General features: G+C 40.1%; 2 protein-coding genes and 1 long non-coding RNA gene across 3 annotated transcripts in view; 1 reads left to right on the forward strand and 2 right to left on the reverse strand.

Moving 5' to 3' along the window:
- Positions 1–10,514, forward strand: part of LOC307019871 (uncharacterized protein) — a gene marked incomplete at both ends in the record, with an annotated part of 11,637 nt that extends 1,123 nt beyond the window's left edge. Inside the window, 3 exons of the mRNA XM_079650971.1 lie at positions 8,308–8,462; positions 8,536–8,678; positions 10,192–10,514. Coding sequence (XP_079507097.1) covers positions 8,308–8,462; positions 8,536–8,678; positions 10,192–10,514 — 621 coding nt within the window. The remainder of the gene's footprint in view (positions 1–8,307; positions 8,463–8,535; positions 8,679–10,191) is intronic.
- Positions 5,769–6,963, reverse strand: LOC307020939. The gene is made up of 3 exons (XR_013803021.1): positions 6,781–6,963; positions 6,633–6,703; positions 5,769–6,546 (listed from the first exon to the last, which is right to left on the reverse strand). It is a non-coding gene; the product is annotated as an uncharacterized lncRNA (long non-coding RNA).
- A 5,085-nt stretch (positions 10,515–15,599) lies between the features above and the next one.
- Positions 15,600–16,572, reverse strand: LOC307019873 (uncharacterized protein; the record flags this gene model as incomplete). The annotated part of the gene is made up of 3 exons (XM_079650976.1): positions 16,336–16,572; positions 16,158–16,250; positions 15,600–15,776 (listed from the first exon to the last, which is right to left on the reverse strand). Exons 1-3 carry the CDS (start codon positions 16,507–16,509, stop codon positions 15,600–15,602), a joined length of 444 nt encoding a protein of 147 aa, XP_079507102.1. The 5' UTR covers positions 16,510–16,572.
- Positions 16,573–27,961: the final 11,389 nt, after the last annotated feature.

Raw genomic sequence — 27,961 nt, forward strand, 5'->3', positions numbered from 1 at the left:
GAACAAAAAAAAGAGAAAAAGAAATTGGAATTCTTTTTTTTTGGGGGGGGGAAAGTCAAACTTTTATTTTGAAGGCCCAATTTTCTAACGCTATGCATGCAGTCAGCGTTGGACTGGGAGTACTGGAGACCATAAACGGTTTTGAAAACTTCTGTCACGTAGTGATCATCTTCTCAATAAAATATCTTTGCTGAGGTTTTTTCGAGTCTTCTGGCCTATCAGAATCAAGATTGTTGCCGGAAGTCCCCACGGAGAATAACTTTGCGGTAGAACTCTTCTTTATACATCCATAGGTACAACTTCAGATAAAAATGAACACATAATGAATTTAAAGTAAGTCACACAGACCATCTCCTCTTTGCTCTTCTCGCAGCAAGATGTCAGAACAAAGTGAAAAACAAACAATGGCATAAAATATTATTAATATGTCGGGTAGTAATAGATTTATTTATTTTCTTCTCAGAGTGTACCAGAATGCATAGTTTATGTCAGTATTTCTAAAAATCCCCCCCAGACCCCCCTGCTGGGGTTGCGTTTTCAGCATGTGTGCCTTTTATATAGTTCAGCTTTGATTCCATCATCTCATTAAAACTTTTTTAAAAGCATACTTTAGTTCTGGGGATAAGTGATATATGCACTGTACTTCACTTGTATTAATATTGTATGCTGAAAAGTTTATATATTACAGCACGTTTTTGTTGAATAGATTTGAGTGCTTCAAAATGTTGGGTCGCGATTTATTGACCAAGTAAAAAGTGGGTCCCGAGGCCTGACCAGTTGAGAACCACTGCATTTGACACAAAATCAAAGTCCTCAAAAGTATCTTCAAAGTCATCACGGAACCTCAAGCAAAGAGTCATCAACGCACAGGCTAACCCCCAGTTTCCACCGGGTCCATCTGCGTCGCGTTACGGCCTACCCTATCCCTCTGTAGTCTTTCTAGTAGGAGGAGAAATGCCAGCGTTCTCCTCCGGTTTACAGGCACTGTGTAAATTATATATATAGAATAATTATGAATGCATTTTTTTACCACTAAAATATAGCAACACATGTTTGTATCATGTCGTTTATAACTGGAATATTATTATAATCTTTATTAACTTTGTCTGTACAAAGTAGCCTGTCCAGGAAATATGCCCAAATCAACAAAAACTGCGAGCCGGCAGGCAAGACGCTCCGCTTCTGAAATGCTTCTGAAACGCGCTCGGTGGGTTATGACGCTAGAGGAGGTCGGACCAAAACCGCGGTGCAGACGGACCCGGTGGAAACTAGGGGTAAGGCTAGAGCTGCCCATGCTAAACTAGCCTTTGCAGAAAAAGAAGCATAATTGATTAAGCAGAAAGCTAACCCAGAGGCCAGTCTCCACATTATCCAAAGCCAGAAAGCTGCCGCTGCTGCCTCAGCTGAAGCTGCAGTGTATGAAGAAGCTGAGGAGAATGAAAGTGGGGAGCGCATCCACAAACCACATGTGCTAGATAAGCCTCTCAGCCCAATTGAGCGTACAAGTGAATATATCCAACAACACTCAGAGGTGTTTCGCATAGCATCACCATATGAAAAGATGCAAATGGACTCACAATCCATTCCAAAATCGTTGTGCAGAGCCAGCTATTCACCAAAGTCACAAACAAGCAAGGTCTCTCCATCCAAGACTTACTCTCAGAGGCCTCAGCAGTTTTCCAATCCTGGAAGAGGGTGTGTTACGGAGCCACAAAAGGGGACCAGACTTTGCAAGCTATCTAATTCGCAGGGAAATGGTGAGTTTGGGTCTTCTAAAATGTGATGACCGACCTCAGAATTACTGGGCATGGAAAGCATCTTTTCAGAGCGCCACACAATATTTGAACCTGTCACATAGAGAGGAACTGGACTAAATAACAAAATGGCTTGGCGCTGAGTCATCAGAACGGGCAAAAAGAATTTGCTCTGTACATGTCCTCAATCCCACAGTAGGCCTCAAAATGGGTTTGGCAGCGTCTTGAAGAATGTTATGGAACACCAGAAGTCCTTGAGAATGCTCTGCTCAAGAAGATTGAAGACTTCCCGATGCTAACTAACAAAGGCAACGTCAAGCTTCGAGAACTAGGTGACATTCTCCTTGAACTGGAGTGTGCTAAGGCAGAAGGGTATTTGACAGGCCTCTCATACTTGGATACGGCTCGTGGAGTAAACCCAATAGTAGAGAAGCTCCCCTTTAACCTTCAAGAAAGATGGATAGCTCAAGGATCCAATTATAAGGAGGACCACGCAGTGGCATTTCCCCCCCTTTCTCTCTGTCTTCTCTTCGTTTGTACGACGTCAGGCGAAGATCAGAAATTATCCATGCTTCACTTTCACCACCTCAAGCAGTCATGCTCTTTCCAAAACGGAGAAGCCTGAGAAGTACAGCAACAAAACCTCGGTAAGTGTGCACAAAACAACCTCGGACAATCAAGCGGGTCCTGCTGACAAGAAAGTTGATGACCCAGAGCATCAGTGTCCGATACATAAGAAGCCACACCCACTCAAGAAGTGCCGAAGCTTCAGATGCAAGTCTATAGAGAAGAGAAAATTATACCTGAGAGACAACCGCATATGCTACAGATGTTATGGGTCGACCCGACACATAGCAAGAGACTGCAAAGCGACAGTGAAGTGCTTTGAGCGCAACAGTGAAAAACACATTGCAGCCAGAGTTTTATGATTGATAAAGAGGAGGGCCATGAACAAAGCGAGAGTGTATCTCCTCCAGTCACCTCGAAGTGTACAGAGGTGTGCGGAAATGCTTACAGCCCACGTTCATGCTCAAAGATCTGTTTGGTCAAGGCATATCCTGCAGGAAAAAAGGAAACAGCTATCAAGATGTATGCTGTGCTTAATGAGCAAAGTAACAGGTCTCTGGCAAAGACAAAGTTATTCGATCTCTTCAAAGTCAAGGCCAGCTCGTCTCCATACACGCTGAAAACCTGTTCAGGAACAACGGAGACTTCAGGTAGGAGAGCTAGTAACTTCATGATAGAGTCTTTGGATGGGAAATTACAGTTTCCTCTCCACACCTTAATCGAGTGTGACCTGATGCCGGATGATAGGACGGAAATTCCCTCCAAAGACGTTGCTCGCCATCACCCCCACCTACTGCCAGTTGCTGACAAGATTGCAGCTGTGGACCGAGACGCTCCAATCCTCCTGCTCTTAGGGAGAGACATCTTAAGGGTGCACAAGCAAATCAACAGGCCTCACAATGCTCCTTATGCGCAGCGACTTGACGTAGGATGGATCATAGTCGGGGAAGCCTGTTTGGGAACAGTCCACAAACCAGCGGGTGTCAACGTTCTACAAAACTTGTTGAACAATGGTCGCACATCCTTTCTTAGTCCATGTGCAAACAGTATTCTGGTGAAGGAAGACTACAGTGGCATGACACAACATCATAGGCCAATGTCTTCTGTCCGTGGGAAAGACACTCATACTTCTCTGTTGGCTGCTCTGTTTCACCACTTGCTTCTTGCTGCATACTGGTGTGACTGTCCTCATTAATATACTTTCCTCCTGACCGTCATGGTTGCTGAGTGTTCGCTTTGTGTGCTTGAGCTCACTGTGCTCTGATCTTTTCACTGTTCTGCCCTCGCAGTGTGCGGCTATGCAAAGCTAGACAGGTAGCTAACAACTTGAAACCTCCAATAATCACAAGGCTTTTCTTGATGTTTACTGTACAATTCTCATTGTGAAACTAGAAATACAATACAGAAATAAAGCATACATTAGTACACATATAACTCATATACATTAGAGATGTTAAGATTCACCGATTCGCATCGGTGCACCGGCATAAACGTTCAAGATGCGAGTGCACCGGTTGAAAGAGTGCACATCGGCTACAGTTTGGGTTGAACTCGCGATGCATCGATTGCGTAGCGTCTTTGCATCGGTGGTAAAAAAACGATTCATTCATATAAAATCCCCTTATCTTGTCAACGTTCAGCAGAGACGATCTTTGATATTTGCTTCGCCACTACGGAGAACGAGAGTCTCAGTTATCAACACACACGGAAGTTGAGGAGAAAGAGAAACACAGCGCACCGAAAAATACCTACAAATCAAACGTTTGGCAACACTTCGGATTATTCAAGAAAGACGGTGTAATAGCCATTTATGCTATATAGTTGACCGCAGGTCATGGAGAGTAATAAGGTATCCGTAGACCTTTGTATGAGGTATCTTTATTACTTAACAGGTCTACAGCCATGATACATAGATCCGTCCTAGATGCGGACTTGCATACACACAGTATCACTCCGCAGCCGCACCCCATCAGTAACGTCCTGATGGTATATGTGCGCGGCACTATTACTACAGACGGTCAACTTGAAAAATCACTCGCAAATTGTTAACGATGCCGAGCCGCTTTAAAGTACACAAGTAGTACGAGGAACTTAGCGACGCACATAAAGAGGCGACATGGGGTCTGCGGCTGAAAAGAGAAACCTGAAAGTGAGACATATGAGTTAAATCACTCAGTGAGGTGTTCTGTCAGAGAGAGGTGTTTAGCTTACAGCAGCCTGTGACGGCCAATAATAATTTAAATGTCTTCCTTACTGTAAGCAGTTATGAAATACCTGTTTGTGAAAGGTTATTTGTTTTCTTTATTGTTCAGATAGAAACCACTGCTTTCTGCTCACTGGTGAGTTAGCCTCTGAGTGTTAAGCACATCAGGCTGGCAGCTGTATGGGCATTGCTCTATGGTAGCTGTTATTTGCACATTGTTAATCATGAGCAATGCATCCTTACATTGTTTAACTGTGAGGTGTTATACAATTGTACTCTGGAGAGCTTTTAAAGGTAAAAAAAATAAACGGCATGATGGGATGTGCAGTACCAAATATGTAAAGCACTTTTTTGTTAATGTATGATTTGCTGCATATCAGGAATAAAACAAAAATCCTCTGTCGTACCATATTGAAGTATCATTATTTTTGCATCGTGTTGAATCGCATCGTATCGCCCCGAATCGCATAATGTTGAATCAAATCGTATCGAACTGTATCGCAACAGGGGTGAATCGTATCGTATCGTATCGCCTGGTGTTTCAAAGGTATCGTTACTGTATCGTATCGTGGCAACGTATCGAGATGCGCATCGCATCGGCCTCAGTGATGGAGATGCACATCCCTAATATACATACATTAATTAAATTAGTCTGCGTCTCATACATACGCTCATACATGTACACAGTATCTGTATGTAATGCTACTAATTAAATCCATTTAACCAAACAAATACAATTCACCATTTTACCATCAAAGGCATATGAAAACAACAGCTTACTGTAGATGTAAGTGCAACAAACACGCCAACATTTATAATGCAATAAGCCTAAACTCTTAGACTAGCAAGCTAAATGTAAAGCTAGCTAGCTAAATTAAGCATGTTCGAGCAAACTCTTTATACAGGGAAAATGTTACAGATTCACATTTTCGACAACATATTAATGTTACACAGGTTATACATTATGTTCTGGTGCTTACAGATCAATAGTATCCAAAGCAAAAGCGTAATAATAAAAGGAACTCTGCAGCACCGGGAGTGACATCAACTGAAGAAATTCCCTATTACATGCACACATCCTAGGTACCGTAAACGAACACAAGGGGGCAGTATAAACAATGTGTGACGCTGTGGTGTAGGTAAGAGTTTGTGTTGCCAACAACGCTACCTAAGGGAGTTTCACCCCTAGGAACTAACTATTGATAATAAAAGATTTAACCCACAAGGAACACAGGTTTGTTTTACATAACGGGCCAGAGACGGTTTCAGTTACAGTTAACACAATTACTTTATTTTATAACAATCAATTAAATATTCTAAAAACACCAGATACACATTTATACAATCAGCTAAAAGTTAATACTGGGGCATAGGAGGAACAAAACAGGGCTGGGGCTTACCAGGTGGCAATAAATCTAAAAGGGGGAAGGGTCCAACTCAAAACCACCCGTGACACCGCAAACCAAACAACAGGACTCGTGAAGAACACCATCACCAGGGATTGGGGTTGCCGCATCAGGCCCACAGCACCTGTCTGACAAGAGGAAGACAGTTAAAACCTCCACACAGTATTACACTTAAATAAACTACTAAATAACCAAACAAATACAACCAAATTAATTAACTTATCCAAATAAAGTCTGCACACAATGGTCAATGTTAAACATGGAAAACACTATAAACTTAAAGAATAAAACCAAATCAATTAAGGTATCCAAATAACGTCTGTGCACAATGGTTAATATTAAATAAGGAAAATACTAGTATATTAACTAAAATAACAAAACAAAATAACAGTTTCTCAAATTAAACAGTGAGTGTATCTGTGAGAATTGGTCGGCGAGTTCCCTGAGAGCCCGAAACGCTCCAGAGTCCAGCAAGGGGGGGGGGGGGGGAAGTGGCACGTCACCAGCCACGGAGCTCACAAAGCAACGGCAAGTTTATCCCAGCAGTGAGTCTCTGCAAAGAGCCACAACAGCAGGACCAGTTGTCCGAAGGTGGGCCTAACAATTAATAGCACCCCTGAAAAGGGCACAGGTACATATAATATTATTTAGAGGCCAAATAAACACATGGATGTCTATAACTGAATTTACAGGTTCCCATACAATCTATTCAGCAACAGCACAGCACCCGAGCCGCCAGGGGAGAGAGACGCACAGGCCACGGCAAAATCCCGCTGCAGCAATAAATATAATAAGATAAGCCAGGAGCCAAGTGTCAGGTGATAAAGGGAGGCAGACAACGGCAACTCACCAGATGATAACAACACTGCGCCCAGGGGAGTCTCCAGCGGAGCAATTTCTCGGCCACCGCACCGGCAGTCAGATGCGCTATCCGGATGTGAGTGTGGGAAACGGCTGCCACGCCAAACAATTCATTTAGGCCACGCCGTGCTCCAGCCACCAGCGAAGGAGTTGACAGGTGAGTCACGAGCTACGCCACACCCGTGTATTTATACTTCCGGCGCCGCCTAGTAGTGACAAATGCGCGGAGGCGCATGGCACAGTTCCGTGCAGCGGTACGAAGGGAGAAGACCTCCTGTCACATCTGCAAATAAACTTTAATGATGTATATTGAACGCTTTTACTTTGAAACTAATATTAATCTTTAAAGAAAGGCAACACACTACGCAATATATCTATATGCAAATTGTACATACAATTTATTGTATCTCTGGAACAATAATACATTTATAAAATTCAATAACGTGCTTTAACCACCAGGTGTCCCTTTCTATCAGCTCTGCACCGTTATGGTGTAAATACAGCCTATATACCAATTGGATAACATATAAAAGTCAGCCAGATTAGTGTTGATACTGCAAGGAGACGTATTGTGTGAAAAGAAATGTAAGATGCTGTTTAATTGCTTATATATTTATGATCCACGTCACGTTTTCAGTTTTGGCGGCAGTTGTTCCTGTTTGTCTAGAAGTCTTCTCAGCAGGGCTCTATAAATAGAGAACTACGGCAGATATATAATGCAGCCGAACCGTGCATTACAATGCCGTTATATGATGACTTTCAAAGAGAAAAGCAAGCACACTCGGAATAAAGTATTATTTATTTTTAAAAAACGTTTTCAGATTTCACATCACATAAACACCAAATCCCAGCATGCATTGCGGCTAAACCATCCAATTATCGAGCTGAGGATCTTGCCTAAGTCTGTTTCCGGTTTCGTTTATGACGGATGTATTTTGTTATACACACATTCCTTCACATTTACGTTTTAATCTGCATTAAAGTATTTTGTCTGGCCTTCTAACATGTCTTTAAATATAACTACAGTTGTAGTTGAAGAGTTTTTAAATTGACTGAACCGAAGCTGTTGCCTGGCAACGCAATCGCACAACGTCACGTCCATTAATTCCACATCCACACGCATGGATTAACATTGATTTAATACATTAATGTAGCATTTGTTTATGCTTAAAGAGGTGTCGACCAGCTGGGGCAACAAGAAAATCGGCGTAATTGAGTGTGACTATTACAAAATAAATCATTATTATATTAATATTGACAATAACAACCGACCGACGGGGTAGCATTTGCTTGGCATTTCCGGTTATTTCTCCACTGGTTAACATGGGTTAACAATACCGTGTAACTGTCACGTTTGAAGGGACGAAATCGTAACATCTTCACGTCTCCCAGCATGGTAAATTGTCACATGTTCACGTCTTGCCGTGATACCGGGTTGCATATATTATAGACACTGAAAAATAAGCATTTTAAACTGAATTCTCTATTGACCTTTATCCTCCACCTTTTCTTATAGCCAAGACCCCTGTACTGCAGGATGAACATGACCGTCCCTGTCCTGGACAGGTTCTTTAATGACCAGGACACACGCCCTGATTTCAGGCTGAGCAGGGAGTCCCTGAACGCGCTGCTGGACCATCGAGACCCTGGTGTTCCTCTTCTGGCTGGCAAGTGGGACATCCTACAGGGTGGTCTCCAGAGCGTTTGGGATGCCTCGATCCACTGTTCACCGAATTGTCCACAGGGTCACTGAGGAGGTGGCCATTCGCCACCACGTTATCCACCTCCCCAGGAAAGCAGAAGACCTGGAGGCTGTGTCGCGTGGGTTTGCAGGGCTGGCCAGACACAGATCCTTCAGGAAAGCTGCTGGAGCAATCGACTGCTGCCGTGACAAAGTCCAACGAGATATGGGACCAAGGGCGATGGGGCACAGGCAGAGGCTGAAGTAGACCCACCAGAGCCTGGGATGAGGTCTTGTTACGGAGGGTCCGTGGGGTTTAACAGGCTTAAACATCGGATGTTTTTCTCTGAATTTTCTAGTTTAGTTCAATTATTGAAAAATTCATATTAATTACACTGTCAAACTCATTTCCATCCTGTAATTCTAAATTGAACTTTGTAGTTTCTCTCCCTTGTTTTTTTTCATTACTTAGATTTTCTTGACTGTGTACTTTAGCACATTTTTTACTAATAGTTCTGGTTTTCCCTTATTATTTGTTATCAATTATACATCATTTTTCATTACCGGATAACTTAATTATTTTTAAACATTTTCTTGATGGTTTCCCATACTCTCTCTGGAGGTGTACTTCTCCTACAGTATACTGAGTTGCAATATTTTCTCCAATACTCTCTTTCTGTCTTTTTTATTAATTTCCGGACTTGTGCCAGCTCTCGTTTATACTTTATCACATTTTCCATATTCAATACTTTTTTTTAAACTTGAAATGCCTTATTTCGTTTTTTAATTGCTTTTGTGCATTCCACAATACAATATTTTTCTTTTTAGCCTGTTTTCTTTTTGGAATAGATTCTTGTGCTGCTTCAATAATGGCTGATGTTATCTCACTAATTTAGATGTATCATTTTTATCCTCCCCTCACTAATGATTTTAAATCTTCCCCAATATGCTTCTTCAAATTTCATTATCAATACAAATAAAAAAAGATTCTATATTAATATAGATGCTATACGCATCACCTGGCAAAACCACATAATTAGCTCAACACAACAGATAACATAATACAGCTCAGTTCATACAAAACTCTTGAATACATGTATAAACATTTACTAAAGTATTGCAGTTTTGTATTTTCAGCTTTAAGGTAATGTATGCCTAGTGGATGTTCAGTCCATGAATGCAAAGGCTGCATAAATTAGGCTGCACTCTAACTCAGCTCATAACAGTGGTGGGAATTCTGCTCTTTTAGACTATGTTCCCACAAAATCCTTTACATTTCATTCCTTTACGTTTAGGAGTGTCAGTGAGTAGCATTACAGTTGCATTTGATTTTTCAATATTTAGACCTCTCTTTCAACAACTAAAATACAATTAACTATTATTATTTTTGATGATCCTCTCTTGCCAAAACATTTGGTACTTTAGCTCCTAATAAATACGAATATAAGAGAATAGGTCAACTAAAATAACCACAGGTTCATGTTTTGTGTGTTTGGGTGCCCCACTGGCTAGGTAATGGCCCAGGTATGCACCTCACACTGTATCCTCCCCCCTCCCCCCCTGGTTGACACTGTTAGCTTTTTCATTGCTGACTCCGATATTTGCATGCAAGATTTGTCACATAACTGATGAGACACTGATGCCAATCTGAAGGTATACATACATATACACAAATATGCACTAATGCAGAAATAATCCTCTCTGTCTCCCCTGCTGTAGGTATCCGTCCCTACAAGTGTGAACTATGTGAGAAAGCCTTCACACAGCGTTGCTCTCTGGAGTCCCATATGAGGAAGATTCACGCCGTTCAACAACAGTATGCCTACCGCCAGAGACGCTCAAAGATCTTTGTGTGTGAGGATTGTGGGTACACCTCAAGCCGCCCTGAGGAGTACTTCCATCATGTGAGACAATGCCATCCCGGCAGTCCCGCCCTCCGCAGGTACTACCGCCGTCAGGCCCATGAAAACAGCAGTTTTGCTTCAGCAGAACGTAAACTCAACCCCTATTTGTTGTACTCAACCCCTGCATACTATATATAGGGTTGATTCTATATCTGCATGTCATTGTATTGTACATGTTCAATAAGTCCTTCATTATTGAAATACCATTTTTTTTGTTTTAACATTTTTTTCTTGTCATATTCAACTTGAGTTTCACTCAAGCTGCCTTTACAAGATCAGCACTAAAACCGCTTTGCCCCTGGCTTTGCTGTTGTTTTTCTCTATTGTAAAAAGGGGCAGGAATCAACACAGTCTCACTCCCTGATCGTCCAATAGCAACGCTTGGTCAGGGTCAGGGTACAACTGAATTTCCCCAAGGGGATTAATAAAGGTCCATCCGTTATCTTATCTTATCTTTGGCGTGCAGTTGTGACGCCCCGAAGCTCCTTCAGCTTCATAAACGGACGCAAAGAGCTTTCAACTGATTGCAATGTATTCCCATCGGCGGCGGTATTTGACGCTCTGGGAAGCACCGCATCGGTCCATGTCCGCGGCACTTATTTGTTTTGATATTATTGTTTTTTATTAACTAGACCGCTGGGTCATGTTAAGATCATCTTTTCTGTGTTGCTGTGGGTTTTTTCCATTGCTTTTGTGTTACAAATATCAAAACAATAACAAAATATATCCGTCATAAACTAAACCGGAAACAGCAGTATATGGATTGTGCTAACACTGTAAACTTGACAGTTTTTTTAAACCCAAACCACCTACTGGTTAAAGCACATTATTACACGTTTAGAGTAATTGCAATGCCGGTAGATTGTGTTGCTTTTTGATGACTGTTTTAAAATGCTTTTTTCTTAATGTCTTTCATTTTTGTAAAGCACTTTGAATTGCCTTGTGTTGAAAGGTGCTGTATAAATAAACTTGCCTTGCCCTGCATAAGGTCTGTTCTATAGGGGGAACGTAGAAGGTCAATGATATAAATATAGAATAGAAAATATCAAGAAGACACTGTAGTGATCTCTACAATAAAACAATTTAGTGCAGGACGTCCAAATATATTAGGGAGGGTTATACAAATGTAGCACTTAATTTCAGACAGTTTGAAACGCGAGGGCCGTGTTTGGTACGTGATCTGCCCTCGGGAAAACCTCCAGCTTGACTTGAGACCGCCCCCGTGATAAATAGATGTAATTATAATGAAGCCAGCTGCAATGGATCATTGATCCACCAGGGGGTGCAGTGGGGTTCCACACTGGAGCTCATGTGAAATAAAGTCAGATACTGTACAGTACGCTGGATGTACAGCGGAACTTAATGTTGTTTAGTCTAAAAAACGAACGGGAGGAAATGCAGCCCGGCTCTCGATTTTTAATCCTAATTTAATCATCATCTTCACCACGATCATTTATGTTTATGTTTGCCGAATTGACATGAAATCACTGACAAATATGAATATACTGTATTCAACTTCATTAAAACTTTATTAATGTGCCTAAAATCAGTAATTATACGATTACTGATATGTTCTGATAATGATGACGCAATAGCCCCGCCTCTCCCCACCTCTGCTGCTCACCCCCGCGTCAAAGTAAACTGCACACTGAATTCAGATTATTTATCTTTCTCTCGATATGGACATAAACGCGAGTAAAGTCTAATCTGACAGGACGGAGACACGCAGCTCTGCTCACCTGCAGCTCCTCCCGCTGTGATGCAGCGGGGAACGGAGCAAAACACACACTTCAGTCAGATCATCGCCCTTAGCTATTTTAATTACCTCTCGAACTACCTAAACTATTTATAAATATGTTTATTTTTACTGTCGGCCAGGTCACTCATTACTGGATCAGCTGCTGCATGAGACAGACACTGACGCTGTCCGAAGAGAGGGAGGAAAAAGAGAGGCTCCGTGTATTTTATTATTATATAGAGTCGTTATTCATTTGTTTTAAAGCTCAATAAATAACAAAGAAGACCTTTGACCGGCACTTTTTATAATTTTGTCCGGAAGATTTAAACTTTAATACACGTTGACCTCTGCCCAATGGATGTATAATAAGAACTGGATACAGCGTGGGAGACGGGGCCTCATTCATTCCTATGAGAGTTGCTTGGCGCATGATGATAAAATGGTCCAACATTTGAGAGAGCAAAACGTCACAGATTACCCGGCATGCCTGAGAAGTACCCGTATGTGCGCTCATAGCGCATGCGCAACTTTAACCAAAATGCAAAGAATTATTGCACTGTATATATATATATATATATATATATATATATATACAGTGCAATAAGCTTCTTAGTGCAATACGTAGCTACAGGGACGTTAATCTAACGTCGGTAATATTAACTTTATTTAATACAACATTTACGGTACAAGATTTAATCATACAGCCCATGTAGTATAATATTTTACAAATGAGGAATTACAGCAAACATGTGCAATATATCCATTATTACAGCTCCGTGGGATGGCAGTGAGACGATATGGGTCCGTTGTTATTGTGCATCCATGGGTAAAGATAAACGCATGTAGTGCTGAACCTGCTGAACACGTAACATGAACGTGCCGGGCGGCGCGGTCCCGTGGGTTAGATGCGCGTTCATAATGCAGAGGGATGTAACTCTCAGAATAACGTTATTCGCACATTTTTAGAACTTGAGGAACGAATGTTTTTTATTAGGGCTATACAAGTGTTCATACTGGGTGGTTTATTTAGTTTAAAAAAAATTATCCAACGATTTACAGACCATTCTTTCCCCATGTAAGTCAATAGACAAGTTTACGCGCCAAAACACGGGTAGCGCCATGACACTACACAAATGCACTTCATTTCCGCCGGAAGTCTTTTGCACAGCGTCTGTCGGTGTAAACCGATGTAAACAGTCAGACGGGCACTGGTGTAAACACAGCGATTTCGATGCTAACAGTGATGCTAGCTTGGGAACACGATTCTACTTCTTTGACTGGAGATGGCGTTACTCTCCCCCACCCGAATTCAGTGCAAAACTGGGAGGATAACATGACGACGTGGCCCAGCATAAAACCAAAATAAACTGCCTTATTTAGGTCATGCCCACAGGAGCTAACAGTTGTCTGTTGTTTACATAATGCACAATTTACATGATCTCTTTATGCTGTGCAATATATCATATGTGCCTGTACTGTTTGAGTGAAAATAAAGTTTGATGTAATTTAATTTAATTATTGCACTGTTATTGCATTATTGCATTTCATATGTTCCTTAGAGTGCTACAATTTCTTTTAACACAGTTCATCATTCATATTAAGCTCATACTGTACATAAATAACACTGAATTAATTAATTGTTGAGAGGAAACTAAAGAAATGGCTTCAACAAGAAAGATCACATGTTTAATCCTAACAGGTATTACAAATTAAAATATAAAAGCAGCCCACACAATTACATCACTATGAAAATATTCATATATAATATTAAAAAATACAATGCATGCAGTATTTGTTGTGTTTATCTGTATTTAATGAACAACATGGCTGGGTGCTGGTTTGTGGTCGTAGCACTCTCTATCTAACCACTCGTTCAGGTGCTTTCTCGAGTGATTGCAACCAACTACCGCACACGTAGTTCCCGAACCACTTTTCTTCATGTTGTAATTGTTATATCCTCTTTGTCTCTGCGATATCAGTGCTTTGTCGGCACAACGGAGCTAGCTAGCAAAACAAACCCAGTCCGCCAAAACGGAAGTGCATTGCATCGAAGGGAGGAGTTCAGGATGTAGAGCGGAAACGGCTCAATAACTTGTGTATAGGAAAAAGTGTTTCAGGGCCCAGCAACCTAAAGGAAGTGTAGTACTGCCGTTTGGCCACGACGAATATTCTACTCAGAGTCCGGCGCACTTCCTGGGGGCTTGCTTGGCCCCCACCGCGGAGAATAAACAGAAGGGTAACCATGACAACCATGCTTCCTCGCTAATTTTATGCCACTGGTCCGTGGTCAGGCCTGGGAACCGACGGGAGACACTGGACTCAAGTGTCTGCCTCACATTGAGGGGAAGGGGCATTTCCCCTTTGCTCCCGCTCCAGTTTGTGATTCTGACCATGTTCTCATAGGTTTCAAATGGCAACATGGCCATGAACATATCCCGCTATTAGAATGCAATTTTTTAAAAACATAGGGTGCTACATAACACACTTTCAGGAAAAGTCACGGACTGGGAGACTTTAATATTTTATTGAAAAAAGTTACATTGCACACACACCACATCAAACCAATTGACCCGATTGGCGGTTCTAGTGTTAAATAAACTCACTAATTAATTAAACCAGTTCAATACGCATTATTCTTATCATTCTTTATGAGCGCAGAAAGTCTTAAAATCAGACGGCAGGCAGTTACAGGTGTGTGCCTTATGTGCCCATCCCCCCATGTGAATCACACGTAGCTCTGATCACCTATGATAAATGGGCCACACCTAATCGCTGGCTATTCAGCCACAGAGCTCCCTCTATGCAAATCAAACTGTAGACGGTGTGAAAGCAGTGAGGCCTGTGAAGACACCATTGCAGTAGTCGAGTCTACTGAAGATACAAGTTTAAAATCAGTCCTGTTTTTTAAATGAAATCTGACGGCAGGCAGTTAGCTGTGATCACCTATAAGGCCATGAAGTTACTTCAGATGCTGAAATATTTTTATTTTTCAAGTATAAACATACAGTATACAACAGATATACATGCATACAAATTACAACATCACATTTATGTTATTAATTTTACAAATAGGACAGAGGGTGCAGCACAAACAGTACGAAACAAATAGAGAGCTTTCTGAACATCAGCAGGAGAGGACTCTTTCAAGACACGAGTAAATACTGAAATGAACATTAAATGTCCTATTAAAATGCAAGTTTCTTCGTGACACTTCCAACATAAACGGAATTCTCACTAACCTAAAACATTTAATTTTTTTAAAAACATGTCACTGTAGAGACACAAAATACTTGAACATACAAATGAACAACACCAAATTGAGCTCACTTTCTACACTCTTTTATGATCTACCTCCTACCTAGTTTTGTTTTTTAGTCCATGTATTTTGGCAGAGGCTTGGTCTGGCTGTATCTTCATAACAACCCTCTGGATAAACTCAAATGAATATTTCATTTCCAGAGTATACTGACGATTGAAGCAATATATTAGTCCAAGAAACATCGCAAAGCCACATCTTTCAGGTTGTGGAGCACAATTTTCTCCTCGACCACAACTGCCACATTGAAGATCTGCTTAGGAAAGGCATCCCATTCACCTTCGTAGCCTATGAGTAGACCAACTTGCATCACCTTCATGGCTTCCTCGAGAGTGTCTCCATGAGCCTTAAAAAAGGAGAAATAAAAGTGAGCTCAGTCTACTACAAGTACTTTTTCTCTACAAAGCTAATTAAGAGGCTTCTGCTATAAACATAAAAGCTAAAATCTACAGTTCACAGTGTAAAAGTGCAATGTGATGGAACATCATTTCAACTTCCTCTCTTTTCACAGTTTGAGCTTTATATTTATTTATATTATTTAATAGTTACGTTTTCTTGCTGTTTTTGTTTATATTAAATGTATCATTCTTTATTGCAATTATTTTAGTTAAATTAAGGTAATTGTAAACATTACTTTTGAAGGAAACTTTGGGCACTGGGTGATTTGGGTTGATTTATGTTAAAATGTACAATTACATAAAGTAATTCAAGACAGTTATGATCTTACATCACACATCCTGATGACATTTTCCTGATTTTCGCCAGACATGTAGTGTGATAGTCCCAAGAGAGCAGCAGTCCTCCTCCTCTCATTTGTGTCCTGCAGGACAACAAATGCAGTGGGATATAAACATTTGTAGCAAACAAATGGTGGCTAAATTATGGTCATCAGCATCTCCACTTACATCTTTCTCAAGGCAGTCCAAAAGGCCTTTTAGTGCCGGCTTCTTTCCAGTCCTGGATGCACCTTTATAGACCTCCAGCAAGGCCAGGCCATCAAGTCCATCCAGAAACGATGAAAGCAGGTCCGTAGTGACAATTCTCTGGAACTCTGCCTGAATCTGAGGAGACACAGACATATAGAAAATATTCTACCAACAGTCTGCAACTGTGCATGTTGCCTTCTCATTGTAACTGGAAAACCTGCACAACTAACAAGTCCACTTCATCCAGTTGCAGCAAAACGGAAATCTTTGAAAATCTGTCAGTAATAGAGAACACACATTTAGGTACATTATGAAGCAGGCCTTAATAAAGTAATAAGAACTGAGAACATGACAAATAATAAGATGCACACAATTACAACAGTCACGTTGCCCATAAACTACAAGCCTTGGCTTTCACAATTACAATATTATCCCTGAATTCATATGATAAAGACTTAAACAGTACTTCATTTAAATAAATAAACAACTTGAAATGTTCATCTTTGATTGATGAGGCATATTCAATCTAATAAATTCATGGGATGCATGTAATAATAACAGGGAAAGGTTAGTGTGCATCCACATAGAGCATTTTTGTGTCTACGTGCATGCCAAATATATCAATGAAAAAACTATTATTTGTTTTAACCAAACTTAAAATAAATTGTACAATGGTTGTAATTGTTGATTATTTGCTTTCAGTTATTTTCCATAGACTATTCAGTGGATTATTATTGTTTTTTTAGTAATAAATTGACTACCTCTGAAAGCAGAAGTTTAGGAAAAATTATTGTTCATGTATAAATATTATTTATTTTATTATAATATAAATATCTAACAATTACAACCATTGCACATCTTATTTATTATTGTGGGTGAACAGTAACCTTTCCCTGTGTTATAATTACATACATCCCATTAATTTATTAGATTAAATAACAATAATCTCATCAATCAAAGATCAACATTTTTGAGTGCCTTGAGCACCGACTGTTCCCGCTGCTAGAAACGGCTGATATTAAGACACTTCAGTGCACAAGTCACAGAACGAAATGCATTGTGGGACATGTAGTTTATGGGCACCATAGTTCAATAAAATAAAATAAATATATTCCTTTCTTTTCTATAAAATATTTTCTAAAAAGCAGAAATACAAATTTGTCTCCATTTCAAGAGTGGAACATAGCATTTGTACACAATATAAATGCTATTTCTGAACACAGTTAGCATTTTACTCGTTCAATGGCGCGAGGCACCCCCTCTGTATCTGGGCAGGTTTAGCGTGAGCTGAACCAGAAAAACGTTGCAAGGATAGAATCACTTTAACACTTGCTCGGCCTTAACAAAAAACAATCTTCAAGTCCCATATACTTATCCACAAATGACATCCATTTCAAAGCCATGGCGGGGGCTAACAAGCTACAATTCTTAGCCGAACAGAGAGCCGGGACACGGCTAATTACTGGCAGGAACACACACAACCTCACCAAAACACGTTAATTTAGCTTAAATATTTAGCCGAACAGAGCCGGGACACGGCTAATTACTGGAACGAACAAACAAAACCTCTCTAAATTAAGCTACAAATATAGGCAGTTACCATTTAAACCTTTTAAAAATTCATAAGCGTCATACATAAGAGTAAGAATACTTGAAACGTATTTATTTAATAAAAGTTTAGATAATCATAATCCTGTAAAGTTAGCTTGGTTAACCGACATTTTCATAACACTGCCCTGAAATAAAATCTCTTTTATAAACATTCAAACACCAGTTAGGTGTGGATTTAACTCCATTTAGCTACTTTTCGTTTTGCTTGAAACCATTAAATATGCAACCACTCACCTGACTTTGCCTGTCCGTCAGTGGTTCATCAGCCGAAATCACTGTCATATCGCTTCACAAAAACGTATTCATCCGCCGCTTAGCTTTTCGTAGTCATCAATTTGTCCGGTGGAAGTTCTTCTTTTGATAATGGCGAATCAAACTCTGTGGTTCACTTACTGTATATCGTAAACAAATAAAAAACTCATGTCCCTGTTAAATGCATTCAATTCATGAAAACAACTATGAGACCGGGAGTATTTTCACCGGGCAGGAATATGTCAACACCACTGCCATGTTAAGAGGCCATGGAAAGTTTCAGAACATTATTACACATCACAACTCACTGTTCAGTCAAATTGACTTCATAGAATGTAGAGGTCATTGAACTGGCTTACAGAGCTGAGTTGAAATAATAACAACTTATGAAATTAAGTAGAAATTGTATAAATTGATATGTTAAGTGAAAGTAACTTAAAGACAAAAGTTTCAATAACTTAATGATCAAATCCTTTTTTACAGCGGCTCCATAATATAACTGGCAAAAATGTAAGAATTTCATGCATCGGCCTACAGTGGGAAAATGGTTTAATCTGTTGGAATAGAGTATAAATATCAAATATCACTACTTTTCTTCTAAATGAAATGCTGACATTACAAAATGCATGGTTTAATGTAATGTAAACATTTACATTATTATTATGATTATTTAATATATAAAGACTAGATTTTCAAATGCTCTTCAAAGCAGTTTCTGTCAACTACGAAAGGCAACATCATTTCTGTATTTGTGAATGAAGCGCCATCTTCTGGTTAAAACCTGAAATTGAAAATCTGGCAACGCCCTCTTGGAAAATAGTGGGAGGGCTTAACATTCCTCTATACTGGTTTTAGGCATGTCGTAGGCAGGGAGCTGTAAACTGGAGTCTGAAATGAAGTGCTAAATCTGTAGGAGGGTGTGCAAAACAGACAAACTAATTAGGCTTTATTAAATCTGTTAAGCCCGAGAGCCCCCGATACCGGGGCACTCCCGCAATATCTTGCAGGAAACAGTGTCTGAGGGCATGTTCATTTAATAAACTATGAATGTTTTATATCCATGTAACGGGAAGAAACTCATCTAACTGATCATTTTAATTTTTTTTTTTTTTTAAACCCACAATGCTAATGCTGAGCCTCTGAATTAGCAATGAGCAAAAAATGCGATTACTGCACCGAAATTCACTCACAAAACCTTATTATGTATCTTTTCTGCACATCCAATACATTGTTTCAAATCGTGAGATGAGACAGAATTGATGGGTACAGACATTATCACTCAATGATACGCGACTTTATAAACAAAAATAGACATCAAAACATGTGGCGCTAGGTAGTTAAAAACACTAACATGGCTTACCTGTGTCGTAATCTGGTCAAAAGTGGTCTTCAATGGCATTAAAACAATAAAAACGCTGCTGAAGTTAATCCATAGGTTAATCCAATGTGTCTGTGTCCCTTTGAAATGACTTCTGATAATCCATAAGCAATAAACCTGCTTTTCCGTTTCCAGATGTCATAGTTAGAGATAGCTTCACTCTGATGAAAAACTGCGTCTGCGAAGCCCCCATCTTTTAGTTTTACCATGTGTGTGAGTGGGGAGATTCCCCTTCGATTCTATTGGCTCTAACGGTCAGAAAGAGATGTCAATCACCAAAATCGGCCAATGGGTTCCAGAGAAACGGTAAAACCCTCATTTCCATCCAAATCACCTCAGAGGTGGAGTTATTTTGCTAAACCTCTCTAAAAAGGTCAAATGTCACTTGTTTTGCATCAATCTTGATACAGGGTACTTATTATATGTTGTACTTTGGATTCCTATAGCTTTTAGTCTACCTTACCATCATCCAAGGGTAATTTTCACTATAAGTAAAAAATAATATTTGGATGGACTATCATTTACAGTTTTTTTACTATGTTCAATCTGAATTTTCTTTAAAATAAAAAACATCTATATTGATTCTGACTTTTCTACATCCAACTCACAGTTTTATCATTACTTTGAGAAAAAAGATTATTAATTTAACCCTTTTAGAAGGGAAGATATGGTCATTTGTTCTGGGAATGTCATTTTCGAGCCTTAGATCTGAAAAACAGGCTCAGGGCTAAACAGGTTAAAAAATTAAATAATACTTTAGGTTAAGGTCTTCTTTTAAATACATGTAAGCATAAAGCTTTGGGGTTATCTACAGCAGAGTTCCCGTCAGAATATTTGTTCACTGGTCAACATGTCCGTTAAAGTTTAAATCTTCCGGACAAAATTTGAAAAGTGTCGGCCAAAGGTCTTCTTTGTTATTTATTGAGCTTTAAAACAAATTGATATGATTCGATATTAAACAAATTAATTATAGTAGATTAACTATTCAAAAGTGTACAGTAATTTACAATAACACGGGAGTAATAACCGGAGAGCTCTCTCCCTCTCTTGACAGCCCGTCAGTATCATGCAGCTCGCGGATCAGTAATGAGTGACTCGACAGTAAAACTAAGCATATCTATAACTAGTTTAGGTAGTTTGAGAGGTAATTAAAATAGCTACGTGTGATATTCCAACCTGAAATGTGTGTTTTGTTCCGCTCACCGCTGCATGTGATTATGCAGAGCTGCGTGTCGACATGTCAGCAGCAGCTGATCTCTCTCTCCCGTCAGATTAGACTTTACTCGTGTTTATGTCCATATCGATCAGATCCAGCTAGTTCTAGCTAATGATATGACTACCTGCTTATTAAAAGACACCTAAACAAGAAGCGTCGCAATGCAACTGGGTGAGGCCGCAAAGTATAGAGCAGCATTATGCATTTGTTTACATGCCCACCGGAACCCAGAGGCATTACCAACAGATCAACGCACAATCAACCCATACAGGACATCTCTTTCTTCATATTAAGTGTTAGACATTATAATTGACCATTCTTGTCTGTCACATACTCTTTTGTTTGTCACATAAGTGGCGCAAGTTGCGCAACTGATGCGGTATTGCGCTAAGGGGAAATTATTTTGACCGGAGAGATTTGGATTTGCCGGTCTTCAGCATATTTTACCGGTCATAGTACGGTAATTACCGGCTAACGGGAACTCTGATCTACAGATAAATATTAAGTCTGACAAAGTACTTAAAGTCTAATAAATTGCATGGTTTGTTTTGGGACTTGACAATCAACTTTCCTGCAATGTTAACTATGTTGAAGCACTTATTTTAACCAATATTATACATATGTATGGTACTCTTATAAGATGTATGTAGATAGAATAAGAAATGTTCAGAATATGACTTTATATAAGTTTAATGGTGGAGGTACACACATATCGACAGATGTCTTGTAATGCACTGTTGAGGAACCTACGACCCAAGTTTTTCATTCATTGCATAACTACAACGTAGTTGTATATGATATGTGAATAAACCTTTGAAAATCTTGAAAGGGATGTGCAAAATAGCCATTATACAGTCTTTAATGAACGATTAGAGAATAACGAGTAATGAATATACTTTATAGGGATATGCAGATACATGTTTAGTCTTCTCAAGCACCAACTATCAAATATCTCTCCTGATTGTTGGCACTTGACAATCACCTTTCCCTGAATTTTACACAGGTTTAACTAAAGTCTGATTTAAGGGTTGTTTATATTTCACATCATTAATCCAAATCTCTAAAGTAACTAACCAGGTTAACCATAAAGAAAGCCCTCAGGATTATAAAAGACCCCCATCACCCTAGCCACAAACTGTTCTGTCTGCTGCCGTCCGCAACATCCAGACTAAAACCACCAGACTCAGGGACAGTTTCATCCCACAGGCAATGAGAAAATTAAACACCTTGTTGATCCTGTTAACTTGTATATAGAATCTTATTGCACTATTTCACTATTTACAATTTTTCTTTTTGTATTTACTTGCACTATTTTTTCTGTGTATCTGTTTTATCGTGTTGCACTGTTGGATGAGCTTGTGACCCAAAGGGGGTGGGTTGGTGGGGGGGTGGACACGTTCGAGTCCTGTTTTGGATAGTGTGCCGTCGATGGGTTTCATTCCATTTCAAAGTGCTTTTTGACGCTCGGCGTAAACTTCCCGCACTGCCACTCCAACATCCAAATCACAGAGCTTGAGGACTAATCACGGGGTTTGTCAAGCAAAGCACATGGTGTAGTCCCAAATGATAGCTGAGGATTCTGGGTAGTGTAGTGTCTTCTGCCATCCTAAACTCCGAAAAAATATTTGTTTCTCTAATCGAAGGGGGAAAATACAAAAACATTGTACACAATTTAAACCAATCAATGTTGTGTAATCAACAAGGATAATCTGGTGTTTCTGAGTTGATGAGTAGTGCAGATATCACTGTAAAATCAATCGACAGTAAGGAGAATGCTTACTTCCGGGTGTAAAATCCTCCGTTATCCAATGGGAATGGACGCTCACATTGCCTTTAACTGCAGCCGACATGGACCGATGCGGTGCTTCCCTGAGCGTCAAATACCGCCACCGATGGGAATACATTGCAATCAGTTGAAAGCTCTTTGCGTCCTTTTATGAAGCTGAAGGAGACTCGGCGCGTCACAACTGCACGTCAAAGGACCCTGACCCAGCGTCGCTATTGGACATATAGGGAGTGAGACTGTGCTGCAGGAATTGCTGCCCTTGGCCCCCTTTGGAATTGGCACAAATCCTTTCACTTAGATTTCAAATTATTTTAAACTGATTGCTGCTTAACTCCATGCAAAACTAACGCAGCGTCCACACGGCAGCGTGTGTTGAAGCTTGCCGGCGGGCGTGTCTGAAGCTCGACCAACAACCAATCACATGAATCTCCTGCCCCGGACACACAAGCACGTGGTTTGATTTTCTAGAGCTTGTACTGGCATATGATTTGATTGGCTGACGCTTCCGTCGAAGCTTCAAAAGTTGAACATTGCTCAACTTTTGAAGCGAGCAAAGCGACGCTCCCACAATGCAGTTCGGCAAAGTGTGACGTCACCCCATTCAAAGTGAACGGGCAGAAGCGTTGAAGCTTCAACGCACGTTACCGTGTGGACGGGCCATAAGGCGATAACAGCTGTATTTGACATATCCAGAAGCAGCACATTCAAGCAGAGGAGGTAACCAAAGAAACCAAACATACTAGCTGCCATCACTGCAGGGCTCTGCACCCCCCATCCCGCTGTGACTATTGAAAACATTTCCTAGCATGGGCTTATTCTTTAGTTGTGTATATTCATCAGTGTCTGTTTTCAACTTTTTAGTCCAAAACTAATTTTTTGTGTTATTTGTAATCTTTGTTTTGCAATATGCGTCACATGAAAATAAAAAGAAAGGATCAAAAATGATTATCTTACCCTATACTTTTGGTTTGGTTTGATTATCTGACGGTTTATCTATTTATCTTTTCACAGAATAAGGTAACTACCGGTATCATGGGCCAAGAATCAAACTACTTTGGAGCTGAACAGAATCACAGGGCATTCACACAAATGATGTCTCACTCTTATTAATGTTGCAAGAGAGAGCATTTGTGCTCATTCATGTGGCAGGGATGCCAAGTCACACAATCTCACACCACACGTCCATTTTCCCATGCGGAGAACACAATTGATTAAAAACAATAAGAATAGAAAGACTTAAATACAAAAATAAAAGAACTATGGGTGGGGGGTGGGGGGGGATACTATATCGTTTGAATATACTCTGTATTACTGATCTGAATTCATTTAGAGTTTTCATCAGAGGAAAGTTATTGTCTTGGATGGATATCATTTCTAAAGTTTATTTTGAAACCAAGAAATCGCTATCACACCAGTTGCTCCTCGCAGCCACATATCTACCTGGATTATAATGTTATAATCAAATGTGTAGCTCCTGACTGGCAGATGTTATAAGAAAAGAGTGAGAGACAGTCCTGAGAGCGCAGATAGATGTTTTTAGTCATTCACAGCTTTTCATGGAGATGTGTGCATGTGGCAATCCTTTGAATAACTTTATAAACATTAAAGTGTTTGGAGAGTAGGAAGTATACTTATCAACCAAACCCATTCATCATTCACATGTTTAAAGGCTTGACTTTTGATCTACACTTCAAATTTGCGATTTTGGCTGCTGAACGTATTCTTGAAATGTCCTTGGGTTGAGGAGTGTTTGTCAGGATAAGGGAAAATAGGAGTAAAATGCAGTAAAAAAAAAAGACAAAAAAGGTCTAGTAGGCGAGCTTTAATCAAAAAGCCGATGACAACGAAAAAAAAGAAACAACTTAACATTAGTGATGTTACGTATTGCGCCGAGGCTTCGGAGCGTGTGTCAAGTAATCCTTGAAGCTTTTTGTGAAGCTTGTATCGAGGCTTGTATCGTTTTTGGCCAGTGACGTCATCGATGACAAACGAAGCCTCGCTGCCTGTCGATGCCACGTGACTGCTTCAGGAAGCGATTCAGATCGGTTGAACCACAACGCTCATATTACCCATGGATGTATAATAAGAACCATATTACCCGGCCCTCCTGTACCCGGGCCCGGTGACACGATGGAATTAAGAGAGCTCCGACCCTCACTTATATAGAGGTCGGAACATGTCATAAGTATAAATAAATAAAAGCATAAATAAATGTAGGAATAAAAACATGAATAAATAAATACAGGAATAAATAGGATGCAGTGTTTTTGGGTAGATTCAGTGTGTGGACTGTTGCTAAGCTGGAAAGCAGTTGACTCACAACCGCAGGGTCCCTGGTTCAATGACTCGTCAATAAGCATTTTGTTTTGTTTATAAAAGCTACAGCTAAATGAGATATTGTAGTTAATAAATGTATTCTTTGATATGGTTTAGCCTTTCTCAGGCTACAAAATGGTTACGTTTACGAATATTATTAAGGAATACAAATCCCTCTTTGCAATGTTTACCAGCCTCCTTGGGCTTTTCAATCACAATCATTAAACTGGAATAAAAACAATATTGTTAACATGAAAATATGATTTTATGTTTGTTGTTTAGAGTTATTCTAAGGCTTTACTCATTGGGAACTCGGTATGAGATTGAGCACACTGTTGAGATGTCAAATCTGCCTGTTTTACACACTTTGACCAACAGGGGGGTTTGTCTTCAGATGAAGCCCATGATGAAGCCTCATGAGATGAACCCTTTTGCGAACCAATTGGCTGGAAAGCTTCAAAGCTTCATAAGGCTTCATCTCGCCATCACTACTTAACATTAACAAACTGGGGAGCACGAGAAACAGGAACAAACTTACAGACAGGAACAGGCGGGTAACATGGACAAGAAAGACAACGACCGAACAGGGAGCAAAAGGGAAGACAAGATTAAATACACAGAAGGGTAATCACAGGACAAGACACAGCTGGGCAGGGGAGGCAGAAACACAAGGGCAACAGCTGAACACAATGAGACAATCAGCCACAGGAGGGCAAACACAGGAAGGAAGTCCAGACAGGGAGAAAATAATTTCAAAATAAAACCGGAAACTAAACACACAAAACTAAAATCATGACAGTGTTGTATGGTCCAGAAGTGGAAGAAGCTCTCAAGATGTTTTACTCAAGTAAAATACACACAGTTCACAATCCAAGATGGCAGCACGTCTGTATCTGTCCCTGTCCGCTGTGTCTTCATGTTTGTTCTAGTATTGTCTGCGTGATATCTGTTATCTTTGTAAAACACCAGTCAATATTTGTACAGTTCAACCAGTTGACTTGGATTTTGATTTACACGTTGTTGTGTAACGTTACGGCTAAAACATTCTTGCCTTTCCTGGAGGACTGGGATCACTATCCGCTATATTCCCGGAGCTGAAACGGCAAGCGTTCCGCTTGATTTGGACTTTGGTGGCCTGGTTTCGTCAGGCTAATATTAGCGTAGGGCTTGTGTTCCTGTTTACGTGAGGTGTCTTTTGCGAGTCATCAGTTATCTTGCTTGGATTTTAATGAGATTTTACTTGCTGGAGACTTTAACTGGGACTGGTTGTCCTCTGCCTCCGATAGTTTTAAATCTATCTGTGACTCTTTTAATCTTACGCAACTAATCAATAGCCCAACTCGTCCTAATCTTAAACACCAAGATGAATGGTCTCTTATCGACTTATTTTTAACAAATGCACCTCGTAAATATTTGGATATTGGTATTTTTGCTAACGATATGAATAACCATTGTGTTATTGCTACAATCAGGGAAGCTAAGCTTCCAAAAAAAGTTCACAAATAGTTTTTAAACGTGATTTTAAACATTTCTGAGAACAAGCATTTTTTCATGATCTGTGGGATTTTGATTGGAACAAGATCTCTCTCATTAGTGATGTTGAACTGGCATGGCATTATTTTCATTAGGCTTTTATTAGAATTATAAATAAACATGCTCTTTTCTGCAAATTTAGGGTGAAAGGACAAAACAATCCCTGGTTGAGTCCTCAACTGGCCAGCATTCGAAAGGAAATGGATATTGCCTGGGCTTGGGCCAGAGAATCGAAATCCGAAGCAGATTGGGTTGTTTTTAGACAGCTCTGAAATCTGTTAGAAATTAAAATCAATGTTTTGATGGTATAATGTAGCTTAAACATACCGTCAGTTCAAACGCTCTTTTATACTGAAAAACCAGAAATTCTTGTGCACAAGCAGTTAAGCTTTTATTCTGAAAATCCTTCATCTACGGTTAGCATGTAGCATGTGGCTAATATACGATTTCCTAAAGAGGTGAACTGAGGAGCGAAATGACTTGGTGTGGTGAAAACCGAAACCTACTGATTTAACACTACAACGATAGATGTCGAGATACTACCATGTTGAATATTAAATGAAAGTACAGTTTATTTGAATACATTATTGTTTACAGACGAGAGTAGCATGTGACAACATCCGGAATGACCGGCAACCAAACGAGCCGAGAAGTATTGTTTAGAGTATTGATTACAGCGTTTAGAATGTGTTAAATGAAAAGTGATGAAAGAGAATATGAGGAGAAACGGCGTGTTAAGCATATATTGAATGTGAAAAGAACCTATCCTCTGTTTAAATGCAATAACGGACATTGGAGACGAGGTGAGCCGGCTGGCGGGGAGGAGCCAGCAGAGGATATATATAGCAGCGCCGGAGGAGAGATCCGCTGTCTTCTTCTTGCTCAGGAGAACCAGATCACAGCTGTTTTCTGCCGGAACAATATTCTGTCTGTAACACTACCGCGCCTTTTTTAATTAAAGTATCCCATTTGAATCTTTTCAGAGACTCCATTTAGTCTCATTTTAAAGCTTCTCTCCTGGACGCGAGAATAAAGAACATATTTAACAAATCCCACTAAATGCAATCAACTCGACGTTTAAAGTAAGGAATGAGTGGGGTAAAAATACGGAGGAACAGTAAAAATCATAAAGGACCAGGCAAAGTGAAAAATCCACCTACAATGGATGAAACCCCCAGCACGAGGCTAGCGAACACCATGCTAGCGAACATGACGGCTCAGATGCACGGCGGGCAGGCTTTGCCACCATTAGCAAAGAAATTAAAGACCTTAAACTCGAACTACGACAATAACTATCCACATTAAAAGACGAAATAAAGAAGGAGCTGAGGGAGGACATCACTTATCTGCGACAAGAACTCGACCGTAAACCTACGGAGAACAACAACGAGCTGCAGGCGCAACGGGTGAGCATAGCGGAGGCGCAGGAGCGCATATCAGATGTGGAAGAGTGGAAGACGGAGGTGAATGAAGTGATGTCAGACTCGATTGATGCAAGGAAAATTGACTGATT

This window comes from Notothenia rossii, assembly GCF_949606895.1.
Source record: "Notothenia rossii genome assembly, chromosome: 9".
In the NCBI taxonomy this organism is placed as follows: domain Eukaryota; kingdom Metazoa; phylum Chordata; class Actinopteri; order Perciformes; family Nototheniidae; genus Notothenia; species Notothenia rossii.